The sequence below is a fragment of the Melospiza georgiana genome, chromosome 7, assembly GCF_028018845.1.
Source record: "Melospiza georgiana isolate bMelGeo1 chromosome 7, bMelGeo1.pri, whole genome shotgun sequence".
NCBI lineage: Eukaryota > Metazoa > Chordata > Aves > Passeriformes > Passerellidae > Melospiza > Melospiza georgiana.
This window is the reverse complement of record NC_080436.1, coordinates 33,164,581-33,185,216: the sequence shown is the minus strand read 5'-3', so window position 1 is coordinate 33,185,216 and position 20,636 is coordinate 33,164,581. Positions and strand designations below refer to the sequence as shown.

Below are 20,636 nucleotides of genomic sequence, written 5' to 3'. Positions count from 1 at the left end.
ATTAAATGATCTCTGATGTCTTCTTTCTTTTCACATTGGGATGATATAAATTACTGTGGTTTGTTTATGTGCTTACCTAACCCATCTGGAGATAAATACGGAACATTATTTGATGAAACACAACTAACAACATTACCCACACAATTAGCCATTTCCTGTAACTTTAATAAGAACATTAAATTCTGTTGAAGAATTGCAGTGTGTTTATGAACCAGCAGTAATTTAAGGGGAAATTGTTGCTTTTCTTTCCTCTTTAATAAATGGCCCCTACATGTAGGAGTGCCATGAGTCCAGGAGGGGCTCAGTCACAGTAAAAGAGAAAGCGAAGGTCTGAAGTTACCACTCTGAGGTCATGCACAAATTGCACAATGTTTATTTAGTTCAGGCCCTTTCGTCATTTGCATCATCCTCAGACCTACAGTGGTCAAGGTGTGGCCTTTTCTACTCTGTTTTGGTATTTTGGTGTGATTACCTGAGATTACCTCTGAGGGCAATGAGGTTTGCCAACTGTGACAAATTTACCTGTGAACCTGTAATTTCACTGATACAGCACAGATGCAACAAATATTTTACAAATATTTTTAGTTGTATCTCAAGAAGTGAACTGTTACTTTTTTTTTACTCCCTTAGTCTAAAAAAACTCAGAAATTATTTCTTATATAATCTGGTTCTATTGTTGGTGGGTTTTGCCCATTGCTAGAAAATCTTGGAATATGTCTGTTGGTTTAGAGCAATGAAACAGAGCATTTTCTTTCATGAGAGGAAATCTACCTGCATATCTGTAGGATGGACATCACTCTATCCTGTGTGACATTCTGTACCTTCAGGCCTCAGAGCAAGAAAACCAAATGCATCTTATTTCTTTTCCCATGATTTGAGCATTCAGTAACTAATTTAAGAGTCACTATAAATAAATGCAGAATTCTTTTATCTTGGCTGCAGACAGGCTCTGTTAGGTTTTTGTGCCAAGAGTGGAAGTTTCAGGCTGATTTCCTGCAGTAGCTTCATTGATCAGAAGTCCACTGTTGTCAGTATTTTGAAATAAAATCACAGCTCATCAGATACATTGTTTTATCTCATGTCCTAGCCTCCAATTTCTCTTTTCTCTGTTTTGCTTCAGTCTGGTGAGACTGGCCATGAAAATGTGGGACTGTTAACCTTCTTTTCAGAACTGAAAGGGAGGTTAAACCCCACCCCATTTATGGACTGATGTGTAACACATCTTTGTCCATAATGATGTCCACAGAGAGTGTTGTTTCCATTAAAGTCAGGGCAGAAATACACTGCTCACCATACACATCCCTACAGGTATTCCTTGCTGCAGTCGTGCTGGAAACTTGTGATTTTTGGCAGGATTTTTTAAAGGTTGTGGTGCATGGTACTAATTTCATCTTATTGTCAAGTGGCCATTTATTAAATCTTCTTTAGGAAGTCAGAATTGCTCTCAAATAAAGTATTTTGGAGCTGTCACCCTTTCTTAGGATTTAATAGCATTGTTGTGATGGGTGACTCATTTGGACTCATTATTTCATTGTTTTACACATTGCCTTTGCTGATGCTTTCCAAATTTTCAGGGTCTTTGGAGATTTATGCATTCAATTTGTTTGTTGCACGTTGCTTTTCCCTTGGATAAAAATCCATGGCATGCATCTTTCACGCCGGGCTGGGTTTACCTAGACCATGTCATTATTGCTCTACAGCCATACATTGTGGCTGCTCTCAGTGAGCTGATATAATCTATTTTTTACAACAGTATGGAAAGGCTTCATCCACATAATGCTGCTTTTCTGTTGCCTTTTGGTTTGGAATTTGCTTAGAAAATAAATTTTCCTTTTTTTACACCCTGTAATACATCCTGTACAACAAGTTTGTAGCTACTCTTGCTATTAGGATTTGCTGTTCTGCTTGTGGTAGGTGCTGGTTTCCCCAGTATCTTTTATCTCTCATCTTTTATAAATCTTGAGCTATGTTAATCAGATCTTTATATGGAAATATAAAATAATTGATATTGTTTACATGCTACCAAAAGACTGGATTGCTCCTCTTTTGTTCTCTTTTTTTTTTTTTTTTTTAATTTGAAATAGACTTCTCCACCAGCAAGCAATAATTTTCAAGGATAGAAAGAAGCTAGAAGCTAATAGAGCAATTTGGGAAGAATAATAACCTTAGGTTGTGGGTTTGATTGTCCCCTTGTTTACACCTTTCAGAATTCACAGGAAGAGTTGCCCTAAATGTAGATGTTGCTTGTTTTACAGAGATGTCAATGACTGCAAAGAATGCAGGAGAACAGCAAAGCAGGCTCAATATTTGGCATATTTAACACCATAAAATGAACAGGAGCAGCCATTCACTGGAGAGATCTTGTGCAGGGCTAACACAGCTGGTTCTCTTTACTCCCTGGGAATGAGAAACAACTGAGCTGTAGCAAAAATTTAGTGCCACCTTTTAGTGCCACAGGGGCAACCCAGCATACAACTTATGCTACAACAGACTAACAAAACTTCAACAATTGATCCTGAAATCTGCAGCCTTATTTTCTAATGTGATTATTGCTCTACTTGACAGGCTCTTAAGAAAGGTTTAATAAATGTAGTGTTCTTTCAGGAGCACTAACAGGAGGAAAAGATGGAAATTCAGAATGTTTTGTTCCCATTTTTGTTATGAGGGGTGGATTGTTTTATGTGGAGATTAGGAAGAACTTTATGGCTATTCTGTCTTTTGGTCTGAAAATCAAGCATTAGGTGTCTGTTTGGCCATAGTTCTGGAGGTGGAACAGGATGTGAGGCTGTGAAACACTCCTGGTGTCCCAGAGATGCCAGTGCTGCAAGGGCAGGAAGCCAGGTCCAGCTCCCAGACTCACTGACTGCTGAGCCCCTCAGCCTGATAATTCTGCTTTAAAAATCCACATATTGCACGTTTGCCACTGTACATCTTGTCAGGTGGTTCCAGATGAAACACTGAAGTTAATGCTTCAGTAATTTTGAAACTGGGAATTGTTTACCCAAACCTGAGGAGAGCTGGAGGCCCCTTTAACCTGAGTCATTTCAGTCAATTAACATTCATAGCTTACAATGTCTGCTGTAATGAGGTACCAAATTCTGCATTTGAGGGCTGATCTAAGCACCGATGCAAAATACCTTTTGTTGGCAGGATTTGGAGATTCTCTTTGTTTTAGTGTCTGAATAGTTGACTGTTGCTTCCCAAGTTATGCTGGCTGAGGCTGGAGCTAACTGAGAAGCCTGGAAAAGGCTTTAACTTTGGTGATTGTTGTCCAGAGTAAACCCTAGGAACAAAATTAACCTGAGTTATTTGGAGTTATTTCTTTCTCCTTTAAGGGGAAAATGTTGCAAAACGTTGTGGCTGCTGGATAAGGTGGTGTAAACCCTATTGACACCACTTCATCAACCACCTCCAAAATGTGACTTCAAGCTGTTTGTGTTTAATGAAGCAGTGGAAAGTTCTGGTAGAACTGTTATTTATTTATTTATTTATTTTAATTATAGGGCAAGAAATTATAAACAAGGACAGGTCCTCAGTGGGAAATAAATCATTTTGGATGTGTTATCAAACACCAATTTTTAGTCATTAAATATAATTAATGTAGTGAAAATTATGTCAAAGTTTGACCTGACCCCAGTGGTTTTTTTTTAGACTCTTTAGTGCATAAACATACATAGAATTTCTATCATTTAAAGCTATCTTGGCATCATTGTGATGGCTACTGTGCTTTTGCAAATTACTTTGTCTTCTTTGTGGCTTTGCAATTCTTCTTCTTGATGACACATCACTGATAATGTCACTTTTAACAGTGACTGTATGAACATTTGGAATTACTAATAATTTTCTGACAGTCTGTTTTTTAGATAAAGACTTTCCCTTCCTATCTTTCTTTCCATGAAAATCCAATGGTGACAGATTTTCAGAAAAATAATGTCTAAATCTTTGTGTTTAAATATGATTTTCTTCACATGGTAGACTGTGCTTCAAGATTAGGAAGATAATAAGACATCTCGTTTAAATAAAATCAAGTTGAAAGGTGTGATACAGAATAACCTTGTGAGGAGTTCACTCTGCAGCAAGTAATTAAACACAGTTTAAGCATACCATAAAGTATGCAATTAAAAAACAAAAAAGTTGTTCATAGTGACAGGTAATACAGTAAATTACAGTCCTGCAATGTATTTTACCTGCTACTCTATAAGCAAACACAGAGATTATCTTTTGTTGAAGGTCCTTTGATCAGACAGCTAATTGTTGGCTAACCTGAAATATCTGTCAGTGTGTGAAACCAAGAGTCAAAATAAGGATATGTTTCATAGGAGTGGAAAAGGGATCCAGGCAAGAAAATGCGAAAGCATGTGGATTCATGGATATTTTTCTTCTCTGAAAAAAAGTTGTTATGAGATCAGTCATAGCTGGTAGCATTGAGGCAACCATCTAGTGTTTTTTGGGTTCTTTTTGGTTGAAAACCATCCAATCTTTAGAAAGTCCTGCCATTCATTCTGCTTTAAAATTACATTTGAGTACATTGCATAAAGCTGATTTGATCAGGGGTAAAGAGCTTGTTCTTAAATTTCCATGTGTGTATGGGAGTGCTACAGTCTGAGTCACCTATATTTGGGTGAATGTGATTAAAGATAAAATGGGCATCACAATTGATTTCTCTAAGAACAGGACTATGCAGAAGTCTATAATTTTCATCAGTTTGCCCTGAAAATAATGTGAAGGTAGAAAATGAAGATTAGCAGTCTTCTTTTGCATTCTTCTCCCCTTGTTCAGGTCTCTTTTATCTAGAAGGCAGTTACCTTCCTGTGTAGCAATAATTTAGACCCATGTCACCGCTGTAATGACTTTGGAAAGCCATAAAGACACAGTTTGCAGAGTTTTAAAGTATGTGCTTAAAGAATATTGCTGTTGAGCAAAGCACTTAAGCGAGTGCTTAATTTCAGGTATGTGGTAAAGTGTCATTGGGTTTATTTATACACCAGTCCGGGTGGCTGGAAAGTGAATCCAAGCCTGAGCCTGCTGCCATGCAGAGACGAGTGTGGGACAGAAAGGGAAGGGAATGCCAAGCACCTGGAAACTGAGGGTTTAAAGGAAATCCTCAATTTCTTCTTGCTCCTTCCCTGAAGTGCCTGAAAACCATGTCTGGCAGCACCTGGGCAATTCAGATCCAGTTGGTAATGAGGGAAATTCCTTGTCATCAGGAAGAATCATGCTCCTGAAGCATTCCTGTGGTTTCTGCAGTGAAAATGCTTGTCTTGCTCCAGAACAGGCTTTTGAAAAACCCAGGTGTCCACTATCTTTTAACACTTTATCACATGCAAGGAGATTACCCAGATTCAGGGGAGCTAAATCTAATCGTGTTTTCTCTTGATTAAAAAAATCAAATTTCTTTAACTGCTCCTCAGACTTTCTTAATTACTCCTTTCATTGCTCCCCACCTTCTTTTTTTTTCTTCTTTTTTTTTTTTTTTTTTTTTTGGTAGTGCAGTGACCAAAATTAACAACAGACCCACAAGATCAATATTAATCAGATCAAATATTGGTTTTGCTGGCATGTATGTAAGCCCTGCTCTTCATCTCTCCCAGGACTGAGAGGTGGTTTTTTGGTAACAGCATCAGCTGCAGAGTCCTGTTTAGCTCATGGATCATGGACTCCATCCTTGTTGGTCCTTTCCAGCTCAGGACATTCCATGACTTGATGATTCCCACTGCAAGATGGAGCATGGGAAAATGTTTCTGTGCTGATTCTGGGCTGCAGCTCATCCTCCTGTGGCTTTTCTGCTCAGATTTCAGCTCTGTGTGGGTAGCACTTCACACACTTCTTGATTGAGTTTCACATTGTTGATTTTGGATCATTTTTACAGCCTGTTTCCAATTCTGATTCTGTTCTTAACTGTCTGTAAGAACACTCCAAGAGCTGAAACAGTGATGAATAGTGATGGACTTGCAGGAAAAGTCCCTGAGAGTTCCTAATTTAAACTACTTCCCCTTTTGACAATTCAGTATTAAGAACTGGTATTTCACACAGCTTGTCAAACAGCTGTGCAACAATAATTTCATCTAAATCTAATTTTCTTACAAGAAAATCATGTGGTATTGTTCTTGAAGTCTTGGAGCACTTTGTCCTGATAATGCCTGGTTTGTTGGTTGAGTGAAATGAGATGGGCTGGATATTATCTTGTCAGGATAAATTAATGCTGGCTTTTTTTTTTATCACCTTATTGTCTATAAACCTAAGTTTTTTACGTATATATTTTTTTTCTTTTTTGAGACCTAAAAACTAAGCTGCTTGTGTGTACTTTATTCAATCCTTCCTTAGAGTTTTTGCCATTCTCCAATCCACCAGAATTACCCAGTCTTTTTGAACTTCTCAGAGATTTCTCTTAAATAGTTCAGAGATGCCTGAAGCCTCAAATATTTCTGAGTGAAATTGATTTGTTGATTGGATTGTTGATTTATCTATTTGTTTACTTCCTTTATATTTTTATTTACATGTTCTGGTCTTCATAATTTGTGAGCATATAGTTAATTATCTAGATTCTGGGTTTTTTTATGTGACAGGAGTATTGGAAACATCAGCCTTATTCCTTTTCTCCTTCTTCTTTTGAAGTTTGCTTTTGCAGAAGACTTCTCTCTTTCACCTTTCTCTCATTTTTTCCCCTAATCTTCTCATTGGAATAACTTTGCGCCTTCAGATTCTTAACCAGTTCTTTTATTTTCCTTCTATTTCCCTGGTGGTTTCTCCTTTCTTTTGGAAGACAAAATGCAGTCCCTATTGTGTTCAGAAAGTTGACATAAACTGTGTAATAAAAATCCTTCCTGCTGCCTGATCCATCCTGAGGGTGCATCTGCACATTGCTCCCATCAATACATAGACATGAATCTCAGGATGTTTGTGGGGCCTGGGGCTTGTGCTTGATTTTCAAGGTTAAAGAGGGAAAGAATGACTCCCTGCAGTACAGCACCCCTGGTCCTAGTTCTTTTTATCTTTATGCAGTCATTCAAGGAGACATCAATTCCCTCTGGCTGGTGGAGCTGCCGACTTCAGAGCCAGGAGAGGTGTTATTGATACAGAGGCAACACCTCCCCTTCCCTTGTCCTGCTTCTCTTGCACAATTTATTGCCCTTTTACAGCAAAATCCCAGTTCCACAGCACATCCCATTAATGCTCTAGTGCTGCTTCTATTACTGACCTTGTGCAAAAATTTCAACCTCTTGCAGCTGCTTGTCATTTTCATGACATTTACATATCACTACCTTAGATACTTAAGTGGAGGTTCCCTTTTTTCTTTTCCTATAATTCTGCTTTAATTTCCCAAGCAAATAGCTGGCCTGAGAATTTCAGACTTTTATAATATCCCTCTTTTTTGCCCATCTCTGTGTTTTTTTTGTACCAGCCTAGCTTAGGGGTGCAATGTGAAGGATAGCTCTTCTCCTTAATAGCATTTTATTTTTCTCAAACCTCCTGGATTCTCCAGGGTTAGAAGCATCAGCAATTCTTTATCTGCCTCTCCTGCCCAATAGCCTGTCGAAATCCTCAAGAGGGTTTCTGAATGCAGCTCCCAGATGAGTAATGGTGCTGAGGCTGGGTTTTAGGTATTTATTTGGAATCAAAGTATCTGTGTGTCAATATGTGCTCCTGTGTAAGTCTCCTGAGAGGACACTGTCAGCACACTTGGGAAGTGTGAGGTTTGTGCCCAGTTCTCAAAGTTAAAAATAATCCAAAACTTTCTGTAACACTTCTCAATGCCTCCTTCTAAGTCTTCAGCTGGATTATTTTCCCACTGCCTGCATTTTTCCTTGAACACTTTGCTTCTAATTAGAGATTCTTGGTACCAGTACTGAGAGGGAAAGAGCTCTCTTTTGCCTCAAATCACACTCCATGACTTCAAGTACCCTCAAGTGTCTCTGCCACCTTCTTCATTGAGCAGAAGTGCTGAAGTGACTGCCAAGCTGAAAAGTCTCAGAATAAGATCCAAATGAAATGTCTGGTCACCATAATCACATGTGGGACTGAAATGAGAGTTCAGCCATAATGCAGTCTAAATGCTGGGTTCATTTTGGGTGATGTTTTTTATTTTGGAAACACTTGGTTGCATTAACTTGTGCTGATAGGAATTGAGCAGACTATTGCTGAGTAAGGTACTGTCTTCTAATCATTCCTCTCTTTTCTAGATACTTCTGTTTCTGGGATAGACTACATCAACAGATTTTTTTTTTTTTAAATCTAGCAACAGTATTTGGAAACATGAAGGAAGACATAAGTAATAATAATAGTCAATAAACTAGTCTTAGAACTTATTGCTATACTTAATATTCTTAAATATTTGCTTATTTCACTTAATGTTGCAATTGCCAATGTCCAAGAGAGATCTTACAGTATTTTATTGAAGAATTTGCATTATAAAAGCAAAATTCCTTCTAATTCTTTTACATTCACATATTGTATACTTAATATTTTCCTCACAGCCTTGACTGGAGAATACTTCATTCATTTACTAAAGGTTTTTTTTTGTGTGTGTGTGTATTCACATAGTTGTTCTGCTTTGCCTTGGGCTGTAGTTGTGTTTCCTTGATGGATGAATGGCTTTCTGTGTGGATAATTTGTATATCAGTTTGTAAAACATTTTCAGATCCTTTGGGAAGGAAAAGGTATTACACAAATCTTGGATAATGGATGTATGTATTATTGTACAACTGTCTGATGCCTTTCATTATGTAACATCAGCAGTGATGAGCAGGCTCTTAGCACAAAGTTCTGTGGCAGCCCCATTTCATATTGCAGTAACAGCATGGAAAAAAGCTCGGTTGTCCATTTTCACACAAAACCTCTTCTCCTTCCCTTTGATGTAGTCATAAGTCTTTTGGCATGCTAAGATCTGCTCTATCCAATGACTGCTAATCAGAAATAAAAGTATTGAACAGAGAACAGGCACTGCTGTTCTCCATTGTTTCCCCTCAGTGTTTTAAAGCATCCTAGAATTATGGTGGCCAGTGAAGTTGTCATTTTTAAACCCAAAGTGTGCAATGTTAGAAGATTTTTGTAATTTTCAGCATAATTTAAGTGCATGTAGTCATATCTCTGTTTCAAAGGAAAACAATTCTCAACAGAAATTTGGTGTTTAATCCCTGTCAGCATCATGAGGGTTGTTGGTTTACTTGTACAGTGAATTGGAGCTGTATGGAAAATACTTCAGAGGAAAATCAGCCTACAAAAATGAATTTTGATCAAAAGAGTCAGAGGAATTATATTGATTTCTACAAGATTTTAGAATAGGAGAAGATAATAATTTCTATTGGTATTAGGATGTTTTCTCTCCGGCTCAAATTAATTTAAGCATTCAATCTGGGTGATTTTTAGTAATAAGTGCCTAATCTGTGGAGGCTCTGTTTAACATCCCACTTGCTTCCTGCATCCCTCACGGTTAAATATCTGAATCTGACAAGTCTTCCAGGAGCAGCAAGGAGATCTTGGATTCCTGAATAGGCCAATTGCATTTTTGTGAGCTGTGATTCAGGTCATAACCTGGGCCTGCATATTAATCTCAGTTCTTTATCAGTTGTTCACCACTGATAGGGGATCTTCCATTTGCTGTCACAGAATATCCATGCAGATGAAGTTCTTTGAGGAACAGCCGTGTGACAACTATCAAGGAGAAAAAGAAATCAGCCTCTCATTTGTGGTTTTGACCATGAGGCTACTGTAGTGATCTTTTTGTTTTTTTCTAGACATATTTCTGCTGTGTACCTATATTAATAGGTTAAAAGGAGAATTCTGAGTTCCCAGACCAGTCAGTTGTTGACCAAATTTGAATTTATTTAATCTGTAAAATGTTGACAGATTTGAAAATATATGGTTACACAGTATTTATGGATTCATATATTTTACTAGAAATATTCATTAGGAGTATTTTAAAGGTGTGAACCTTAATTTTTTTTTTAACTGTACAGGCTGGTCTTGACTACAAATTGTACTATTTTCTCCCTCAGTTTCAGGTGTGTCTTCTGAAGAGTTACAAAGTAAGCTGAGAGCTTTTACATGCAAACTCTGCTGTAACAGATTTTCATGGGTGAGGAGCTCTTAGAGTAACTTTTGCCCGGTTAAAGATACAGCGCAATAGTCAGAGTATGGGAAATGCCTGTTTCAAAATCTAAGATCTAGTCTTGCCTCTTCCCAGCCTATTCTATGATTTGTATAACTGCTTTCTTGAGTAAAAACAGTGTTAGTGATTAGCAAGAGTAGTTCTATATTGTATTATTATTTATATTGTAGCTGTTTCATGTTAGTGAATTGCTTGTGAGGTCTGGATCTTTTGCTGGAAGCTGCCATAAGGATTTAAGTTCCCTTAATACATTTGGATAGAGTTGGCCCATGGAGACTTTGGGAGTAGGATAGGCCTGCCCTTTGAACTTTGAACTATTGTTGGAATATGCTGTTTGTTGGATAATGAGAGTTATTTTCATCTGTACTTGGTCTTGTTCTCTGTACTTTCATTGACATATTTGCATGTGTATTTTAATAAGTCTTGTAACTTTCCTGCTGGAATATATTTGCATTTATTTGTATTAACTCAGTGTTTGCATTGATTGTTTTATCTAAAACAAGACAAGGAGAGAAAAACATGAGTACAATTTATTCACAAAGAAAATAGCTTTTCACTGAAGCATGTGTTAGAATGAAATATGTTTCTAAATACAGAAGGTGCCTGGAATTTTCCCTCTATCAAAGAATTTCTTAAGAAGCAAAGTTCAAATATTCAGTTATTTAAAGTCATAATTTAAAAAGCATTCTGCACAAAATCACAATCTGTTTTTCAGCTTTATGTGACTCATAGTGGTTTTCTTCTGGAGGACTATCTTTAGTTTTTGCAAGCCCACAAATCCACTTAAAACACAAGTGAGGAACAATCATCTTAACTTTTCTTGGGTTTTGGTGACATTTGTTTGATTTTTAAATTCACCTTTATAATTTCAAGGATTTTTTTTTAGCCTGGTTGCCAGAGCTTTAAAATGAATCAGAAATCCATAATCAGAGTTTATTCATAAGATTTGATTTGAAAAAGCTATTGACAAGCACTCAAGCCATGACCTTGCAGCTTTCATACAGTCATCAGCTGGACTGCACAGAGGCTGTGGGAGATGTGATGAGAGTCTTTTCCCCTCAGTTTTAAGAGCCTGAGTGCTGAAAATCTTGGCTAGATGTGATTGGCAGTCTTAATCTCAACTACAGAATGAAAGAATGACAGAATAACCTGAGTGGGGAGGGGCCCACAAGGATGATGAAATCCATCTCCTGGCCCTTCATGAACCATCCCCAGGAGTCACACTGTGTGCTCTAGAGGATTGAGGAGATTGTCTAAACTCTTCTTGGACTCTGCCTGGCTTAGTGCTCTACCAATTGACTTGATCATAAAAAAACCCCAGACACTCTTTGTAGGAATGGCTCAGCTGGATGTAAAGGGTATAAGTGGCTTCTTATTTTTATGGGAGTGCTTTTAAATAGGAAGTATTTACACCTTCACTGCAATTGCACAGTAAAGAGAGCCATCTAAAATATACAGAAAACAAAACTGATGTGGGTTTGTTCTTTGAAACTCCACCACTGGAGCAGCAGCAGAACCCAAAGCTGTCTGCCAGAGCAAGGGCCAGGACCTGCACTGTGCCAGTGTGCTCTTCTTTGTGGCGGCTGCTGCAGAGCAGCATCTGCTGACACAGGGCAGTGAAATCTCTTCATCACCAGGGCTTTATCACCACCAGGATTTCTGTCTGTCCTGCAGCTCCCAGCCCCTGTCCCAGGGCTCTGCAGGGATTAACACCTGGCACACCTGGGCAGCCTTTGGCACCTGGCACCAACTTCACCTGAAGGGTGACGGGCCAGGAGAGTGAAACCCCCCTAGGGTTCCTTCAGGGACAAAAGGTACAATTGCCCTTGCATGTGGCATCCTGTGCTGTGTTCTTTTTTCACATATGTCTGGCCCCTTTTCTAACAGTTTCCTGGCTTTCTGTCCAAAATTTTTACTGCACATTAGTCTGCTGTGTCAACAGAACATATGTGTGGTTGAGTCATGGTGTGCTGCAAGCTGCAATGATTGGATAATGCTCTGATGGAGCTGATATTCAGCTTATGTGGAAGATAAAATAATCATGTTGTGTTTTGACTCATGCACCCAAATCTCATGTGAGAAGATGGAGGAAGTTACAAAGAGTCCGTAACATAAAATTGGCATTGAAAGGTGGATTAATGTAAAAGAACTGATCCAGACCACAATTCTATGGCTTTCTGCAGCTATTTTACCCAGGGCTTAGGTGCTTTTCCTGGTGATACCATGAGGTGTTTGGGTGAAAATGGTACAAGGACCACCATAAACACCATACAACTTAATTGCATGAACCATATGGCAGCAGTTTCAGTACCAGCCTCCAGTTTCAAAGATATGTCCTATTAATGGCTGAAAAATGTCTGTTCCTTTAAACAGCCCAGTCAAACAACTTTTAAGCAGTAATTTGCAAAAAAAGTCCTAAATAAAAGTTGGTGTGGGCATTAGTGAAAACTGGTGAATTGATTAAATATCACCAAAGCATCAATACTATAAACCAATGAACCAACATTCAGAATTATTGATGAAAGCTAAGAATGAGTGCTGTAAATAAGAGTATTAGCCTCGATTTTAGGAAGCTTTAAATAAGAATCATTGTGTATACAGCCAATTCCCAAAGTCTTTCCCCAAAATACTTTTTTTCCCATAATTCTAATTGATTTATGAAAACCCAAGTCAGCACGCACAACCTCTGTGAAGCTTGTGCTGCATATCTCAGTCCATTAGAGTGATAAAACCTCACAGTGAATATATTGTTGATGAATAACCAAGCTTCAGCTAAATGACTGCTGATGTCTTTTTCCTTCTTGATTAACAGTGGAACTCCATCACAATGGGTCTTATTGAAAACAAGCTAAAAGTAATTTTGATTGAAACATGCCTATTCAAACCCTAAATCATTAGAGTTCTTCAGCTTTGATGAGGGCCCAATAATTAGCTGAGTAGCAATAGACCTGTGCCATAAACAGCATGAATCAGAACATGTCTGCTTCTAAGACTTATTATTTGTATTACTGTAGCACCTAGAGGCCACAGGCAAAATCTGAGTCTCCCTGTGTTACACATTGCTCAGAGCAAACAAGACCCCAGGTCCTAAAGAATGCAGCCAAAACGAAGGCAGTGAAGGCTGCTCTGTGGAAGTAAAGCAGGGCAATAGGCATGGGAGTGCACAGGATGCCATCTTTGCTGCCCTTTTTGCTTTTTCTTTGCATGGTGCAAATGTTAAACAAAATGAGACAGCAGCAGAGGGCAAGGAAGTAAAGGGACAGGGCTGACAGCAGCTGGGATGGGAAATTATGAGAGAGAAAATAGATATGTAAAAGGGAGATAAATAGATATGTAAGGGAAGAAATGGTGTCAAGAGAAGCACAGGAACTCAGGATTCTGATGTTGATTCCTGAGCTGAGAGAAAGCAGCTGTGCAGTGAGAACAGTCTTGTACTTGGGTCTCATGCAGGGGGCTGTGTTGGCCCTCAGTGTTTTGCTGGAGAGGGATCATAAAGTCAGCAACAAGAAGAGATTGAGTCAGTTAATTTAGACAGTTCTCCTACTCCAGGCATCAATCATGTCACTCCAGATATACTTTTAGACAATAATCAAAGATTATTTTCATTCTTTGCTAGCACCTTTTAAGCACTTGAACATAGTTTCCATATCAGCCCCCAGTTTTCTTTCCTTAAGACTAACTAATCCAGGTTATTTTCTGTTTTCCTTTAGAGCATGTGCTTGCCACACTTCTGATTCTCCTTGCTACATGTCTGTGCTGCTGTGCACTCCCTGGCCTTGGCTCCTGTATTCAACAGCTGCCCTGCCAGCACTGGCAGGAGCAAATGAAAATGATGCTGGAAAATAGTTTTGTGGATATTTTAGTTTTATTTAGATGATATTATTCTCTACCAGATGAAACTGTCCTGGAAGACAGTGCTGGAAGCCCCTGTGAGTCAATCTAGGTGACATTCACTGCTCTCCTGCTGACAGGCTTGTTAGCCTGTTAAATAAAGAAATTAGGTTTGTTTGATGTGATAAACTCTTGACAAATTAATGGTGGCTATTAGTCATCATCTAGTTTTTGTCTAGATGCTTGCAAAGTTAATTTCCTTAGGTTTTTTTGTGCCTCTTGACTGGTGGAAGAGTCAACACAGCAATGGGTGATAGTGGAAGGTGGAAACACTCAGTTCTCTCTGTTCTGTGGCTGCCTGGTGTGTAGTTCCTCAGTCCCATGTCATCTTCCTGTCCCTTTTGAAACAGTTCCCACCACAGGCTGAAATCTTAGATCTCTGTCACTGCTATTAATTATGCTCACCATCCAGTCAGAATCGACCTTTCTTGTAAAGTTTGATGAAAAATATATTAAAAATGATCAAAAGCTCCTCTCACTATGTGCTGACAGCTTTCCTTCTCTCTCTCAGGCTCCCGAGACCCAGGCTGACTGAGAGTGCTGGAGCTCTCTCCTGCCATCCACACGTTCCCATCCCAGTGCTCCATCTCCTGCATGGACACAGTCCTGTGCTCGCCTCCTCCTGAGTGATGGGGCTTGAAACCAACCAGAATTACCAGGCAGCCCAGCCCAAGCCTGGGTGTTCCACCTGCCTGGGTTTGAGGTTCTTTTCTCTTACAAAGACTTGTGTTCACTATGTCTTGAGTCAGCATCTGTCTTCACAGTTCAGCCATTTACTTCTTGATGGTTACAATCAAACTGGCGATGGTCTCCTTCATTCATCCTTACATAGAACACCCCTTGAAGCGACCTGATGATATGGACACAGGCTAAACTGGATCCCTATGGTCTCCCCTGATGTTCCCATTTTTCCCAGTTCCATATCAGGACCTCCTGTGCTAAGTTCAGCTAAAACCGTCCTTGGAACCCCTTTCAAAACCTTGGGCTTTAGAAAATGAGTGTCTTGGCGCAAACCAGGGTTGTGATGCCCCATACCGAGCCTCCCAGTCCGGGGCTGGCAACATTCCTTCCGCAGAGCCGGGGATGCGCCTTTGGCCGCTCGCTGCTGAAGCGCCTGGAGGGGCTGGACAGCGGCGGGGCAGCTCCTGCCCTGCCGGCGAGTCCGGCGCTCCCTGGCACCAGAAGCGTTTCAGCAAGCGAGCAGCGTAGCCGCTCTCCTTCACCCTTTCCTCCCCTTTATCCCCTCTGCTGTTTCCAGCAGCAGCAGCGGCGGGGCCGGTCCCGGCGGGGCGGTCGCGGGGCGGTCTCGGCGGCTCGGCCGCAGCCGGCAGCGACGCCCCCGTGGCGGGGGCGCGGATGGTCTCTCCCGGGCCGGCGGGAGCGGCTGTGACACCTGCTGGCGGCGGCGGGCCGGCCCACGCGGGCGGAGCGGGGGGAGCGGGGCGGGCGGGCGCAGCGTGCCCGCTCGGGGCGCTCCGCGGCCGCGGTGCCCGGCGCTGCTGCGCGGCCGCCCCCGGTGCGGGGCACGGCGGGGCCGGGCGCCCCCTGAGCTCCGGCGCGCCGGGCACTGCGGTAGCGGCGCTGCCGCGGCGGCGGCTCCGCGCCCCCCGCCCGTCCTCCTCTTTCTCCTCCTCCTCCTCCTCCTCCGCCGCGCCACTTCCAGGGGAGGCTGGTGTCATGCGGCTGGCGCCGAGGGAGGGGTGCCCGGGGCCGCAGCAGCAGTGAGAGGCGCCGCGCCGAGCCCCTGCGATGACAGCCATGAAGGAGCAGCCGGCGCACCCGGGCGGCAGGGGGAACCCGCCGCCGCCGCAGCCCGACCAGGTGCGACCCGCGGCGGGAGGCGCCGAGGGGCCGGGGATGGACGGCGATGGACGGGGATGGACGGGGAGGGGGCGGCCGCCGTCCCGGAGAAGTTGTGCGGAGCTGGAGAAAAGTGTGCGGGAGGCAGACGGGGGACACGGGCGCCCTCGGGGCGGTTCGGCCGGGGGGAACAGGGAGCCCCGCGGAGCTGCCTCGGGAATGCGCTGGGGCCGCCCGGAGGGCACCCAGCCCGGTCCGGACCCGCACCAGGGCTGGGATGTCGGTCAGCAGCGGCTCCCGCAGTAGTTTGCGCTCCGCTTGCCCGCGAGTTGCGGCGGGGGAGCCGCTCGGTGCGGGGGATGCTGCCCCGGCCGCGGGAGCCGCGGTGGCACCGCGGGAGCGGCCGGGCTGGCCGGCGGTGCGGGGCGCTCCTCATCGCCGCCCGCTCCGCTCGGAGCGGCCCCGAGGCCGGGGAGGTTCCCCGGGGGGATTCTGGCAGCGGCCGGGCGGCGGTCACGTCCCCTTGGCCCGGCGGTGCCGCCCCGTGGGCCGGCGGGGCTGGGGCTGGCGGGATGCTCTCGGTACCGGTGTCTCTCGGCACCGGCTCGCCTCGGGTCTCGGGCGGCGTATGAGACATGGTACCGGGGAGGAGCCGAACTTGGATGTCATCCTCACAAAATCGAAGTTTTCATCACCAGATCGCTGCGCCCGATGCTCCCGGGCGGCGGGATCGGAGGCACCGGGAGGGATGGGGCTGTGCCCGGGGGAGCCGCCGGCAGCCGGGGCGAGGCGGGGGTCGTGCCGGAGCCGGAGCATCGCTCCTGCCCTCGGTACCGGCGGGAGAGCCCCCCGGCAGCGCTCAGCTTTCCCTCTCCCCCTTTAAGCCACCTTAAAATACGCCAACTCCAGCGGAGGGGTTTTTGCACATCACCACATTGTCCGTGCGCGCCGCTTTTGGTTCGGAACTCCGGCTCGCTGAACGGGCTGGCAGGACGTGGGCAGCTGCATTTCACGTTTTCATTCTTTGCCACATCCATCCAAAGCTGAGCTTTCCTTCGGCACACTGGCATTGGGTGAAAAGCGGCAGCAGTGGAAGCTGCTGGGCTCAGATCTGCTTTAGCCAGCCCCGGTACCCAGTCCTGCAAGCACAGCCAGGCTGCACGCTCAGTCTGTCCAGAATCACTGAACCCATTCATTTAAATAAATTTATGCTCTGCTCCCTGCTCAAAAAATGTATGCACTATGGCACATTTTCGTGTAATGCTGGTAAAATAATCCATTTGATCCTTCTTGAATAAATTAATTGCCTAAGTTACATGATCTGAAATAGATGGGTAACTTCCTCCAGTGCTTAAATAGTAGAATTTATGGAAAAGTGAAGATCATTTTAAATAGGCTCAGAGGTTCATGGAGCTCATAAATTTCAAGGACATTGTTTTCCTTTAGAGGGATACTGCTATTAGATGTAATAAAAAGTACTTGAACTTAACCAATCTCTATTTCTTTATATTCAATTCAGAGGTGTTGAATTGGCAATTGTTGTTGGAGGTGGAAATCTTTTCAAAGCAGGATTAATATTGCATGAAAAAAATTACCAGTTTGACTCCTTTTTTAGGTTGTAATGAGGAACAGCAGTAAGATATCAATTAAAAGCACACTAAATATTAAGAGTTTAATCCTAAATATAGAAATAGGACTGCCTGAGTGCTCTGGAGTTTCAGCCTCTCTCAGTGGTGGATGTGGCAGCCACTGGTTTGTCTGTGGGCCTGGCTGAATGAAGTGTAGGTGGGAAGTGCTGTATTTTTGGATTGGGTTTTTCAGACCAAGTTTGATTATCTTGATTAGAGTTGATGTTGAATCAGCTTTGGTTGCCTGTTGTCTTAGGTGCCAGGGATATCATGCAATATGTAATAGCATGGCATGCAAAATGTTGCTTTTAGTGGATAGCAAGTCTTTCTATGGGTTGAATGCCGACCATAAGCACAGAGGTCTGAATCCTGCAGTGGGCTCAGTGCAGAATGAGGCCAGGATTGTGGATGTCCATCCATGCACCTCTGCAGCAGCCAAGGTCCATGGGGATACACTCAGCTCTGGGCAGGGCTGGACCAGAGGCTGTGTCTAACTTGAGGTTTGTGCTGGAAACCATCCTTAGTGCAGCACTGGGATGTGGCTGTGATCCTGACAAAAGAATATTACAAAGGTTTTTGTTGGCTTTTCAGTGTTGCAGTTGCAGAGTTGGTACTGTGATGAGCATTGGGGGAGGAAGAAAAGGGGTTCAAATGTTCACTCTGCTTTTTCCACACCCCACAGCACTCTCATGGGCTTGCTCATATGGACAGTGCATCCTTCTTGGGGCCTTCAATAAATCCATCTGTGTGTACTCACATTTCACATTGCATGTTAGTGAGCTCGTGTGAACTTGTAGTATCTCTGCATTTGACACCTGGAGTTTATTGACCTATTTATAACAAGGAGGTGTCTGCTCTGAGAAGGGTTTCCTGAGGCAGCAGGGCCAGCACATCTTTTCTGGCAGAGAAGTAGAAAGTCCTAGAAAAAATAAGGAGTTATACCAAGATCTTCTAAGTGTAAATCTCTTCCTTGATCCCAAAGACTTTTCTGAGAGCAGTCCTACCAAAGGTGAAGCATTTCTGGTAAATGTATAGGCTTGTGACCCAAGATGGGATTTCAAATCACAGCAGGCTAATGCTGGGATTCTCCACTTTAAACAAAAGCTTGGATTGACTGACTGAAACATCCACAGCCATCACCTTATGAATAATTGGATACAATTTCATATCCAACACTTCCTCTGATAGTACTTTTAAACCAAGGCTCCCCTGGGACAGGGCATCCAATAACAACTTCCATTAACAGTGCTAATGATGTTTTGGCATTGGGTTTGATAAATTAGCCAGATTTATTTTCACCTTGCTGCTGAATGATGAGTCATATTTATTGCAAAAATTACAGTTTTACGTTCAGGTGATATATCTGCAGAAAGGAAAACAGCTGTAAATTATCTGTATTTCTGGAATGCTCTATCCAAGTGCTCAGCACTGTGACAGGAGTTAATGTGGCTCCTTCAGTTCCCCTTAGAGGACAGAAATGAGTGTTTTTCATCTTGTAGCTCTTAAGAACTGTCTTGGGGTCTTGGACAATGATGTTTAGTGATCTTTTTTAGAAGGCACAACAGTTTGGTAGTCAGTGGACACAACATATTTGAAAAATATAATGTACCTGAATGACTTGCTAGGTGATGAATGTTTCTGTCTTTGCAGATGAAAAACTGAGATAATTCCTCTAGGTATTACCTTTGTGAGGCTTCAGTCTGTTTACAAGAAGCCAGATGATCTACACCACCTGGTGCTACTCGCTGTTCTTTGTGTGTGCAGAAGACAGACCTTTGAAATTTATAATCATTTTCTCCCGAGCCTCTTTTACTCTCCCAACCTGATGTCTTTTTGAAATTGATTTTAAAGCAGAAAAAAGTGGTTTTTTGGTTTATTTGTTTTTGTTTTGATTTTGAGGTTTCGTTTGTTTTGGTTTTGATTTTTTACTGTGTATAATTTTAGAATCTACTACATTATTCTTAAAACAGGCAAGGTCAAATCAGATGCTGTGTTGTACTGAATCGGGACATTATTTGGTAAGCATTTAAATGACATGTTTAGTAAAAAACCAAGGACAACTGGCTACTGTTTGATTGTCTTGATTTCAAGAGTTGACTTTTTCTGCCTCAGGACCAGTTTTGGTGGTCACCAGACAAGTGGCACATTCTAAAATTATCTGAATAAAAGACAATTATCTGTGTTTTGTTTTTTCAGTGACTAAAGCCAAAATATTTTTTTTTATGTCTATCTTCGTTGCTTTTTGTCTTTTCCCAAAACCAGATTGATCTTGTAGTGGAAAAAGCACTGATGGATGGCTGTTTCTGTCCAGAGCAATATTCACCTTGATGAGGTTTTATCAAGGTGAAAGGGCTCTCCCTTGCCCCAGTCAGGTCAGTTTGAGCTTGGTGGGTCAGGAGGAAACCTGAACTCTTAATCACATACACACATCAGTTCCAGTCCTTGAAAGATTCAGTCAGGTGGCCAAATTCATGTCCCCCCCTCCTGTTTGTGAGCAGAGCTGGCTTCAGGCTGAAATAAGAAATCCAGTTGTACGTAATCCAAAGTGACTTTGCAGTTTTCCTGCTTACCAGCCTGGTGGAACTTTTACCTTGCTTTGTTGTGGCTCTTTACCCAACTTACTGCTTTCAACAAGGTTCAATACAATGTCACAAACAGTAGGTAAGAAAAGCCAATAGCAATGGTGAAATAAGGTTATATTATTATGCTCTGAATATTTCATAAAGAGTTATTGTTTGAATATTAGCAAAAACTTTTAAATTCTTGTTCTTACACCCTATAGAGGTAGCTTACACTTTTAAATCTTGTTCTTACACCCTATAGAGGCCACACTGTGTCTGTGCTGGATCCAGCAAGGGGTATGACAGGCTTGCAGTACCTGTTGACTGTGTGACCAGCTTCACAAGAAGCTCATGGGAAAATGTGTTACCTGTGGTGGTTTGTAATGTTGTTCAGGATTCAGATTCTAGAGGAAGGCACAGATGTGTCATCTTTCAGATAGTACATGTGGCCTTTACTCCCTTTCTCTTTGCCTGTGACTGTTTCCATGTAGTTCAGCCGTGTACTGATGCTGGTGATTGGCACAAAAAGCCTGAAGCTTGTCTTCCACCTTCACTGCTGTTCTTGTCTTCTGCTCTGAGCTCTGTGGGGCAGGAGTGAGCAGGATCTGGTTTTGGTGAGATGTTCCTGATGGTAATTGAGGAGCATCA

The 20,636-nt window shown here is 42.4% G+C and overlaps 1 protein-coding gene across 2 annotated transcripts in view; it reads left to right on the top strand.

Annotated features, from left to right (window-relative positions):
- DPP10 (dipeptidyl peptidase like 10) overlaps positions 1 to 20,636 on the top strand; it is a 436,882-nt gene that overhangs the window by 175,549 nt on the left and 240,697 nt on the right. Inside the window, exon 1 of one of the 2 annotated variants that reach the window (XM_058028116.1) lies at positions 15,606 to 15,820. The exons of the other annotated variant lie outside the window; for it this stretch is intronic. Coding sequence (XP_057884099.1) covers positions 15,749 to 15,820 — 72 coding nt within the window. The 5' untranslated portion in view covers positions 15,606 to 15,748. Of the gene's footprint in view, positions 1 to 15,605; positions 15,821 to 20,636 lie in introns of those variants that run through there. 2 annotated transcript variants of the gene reach the window in all.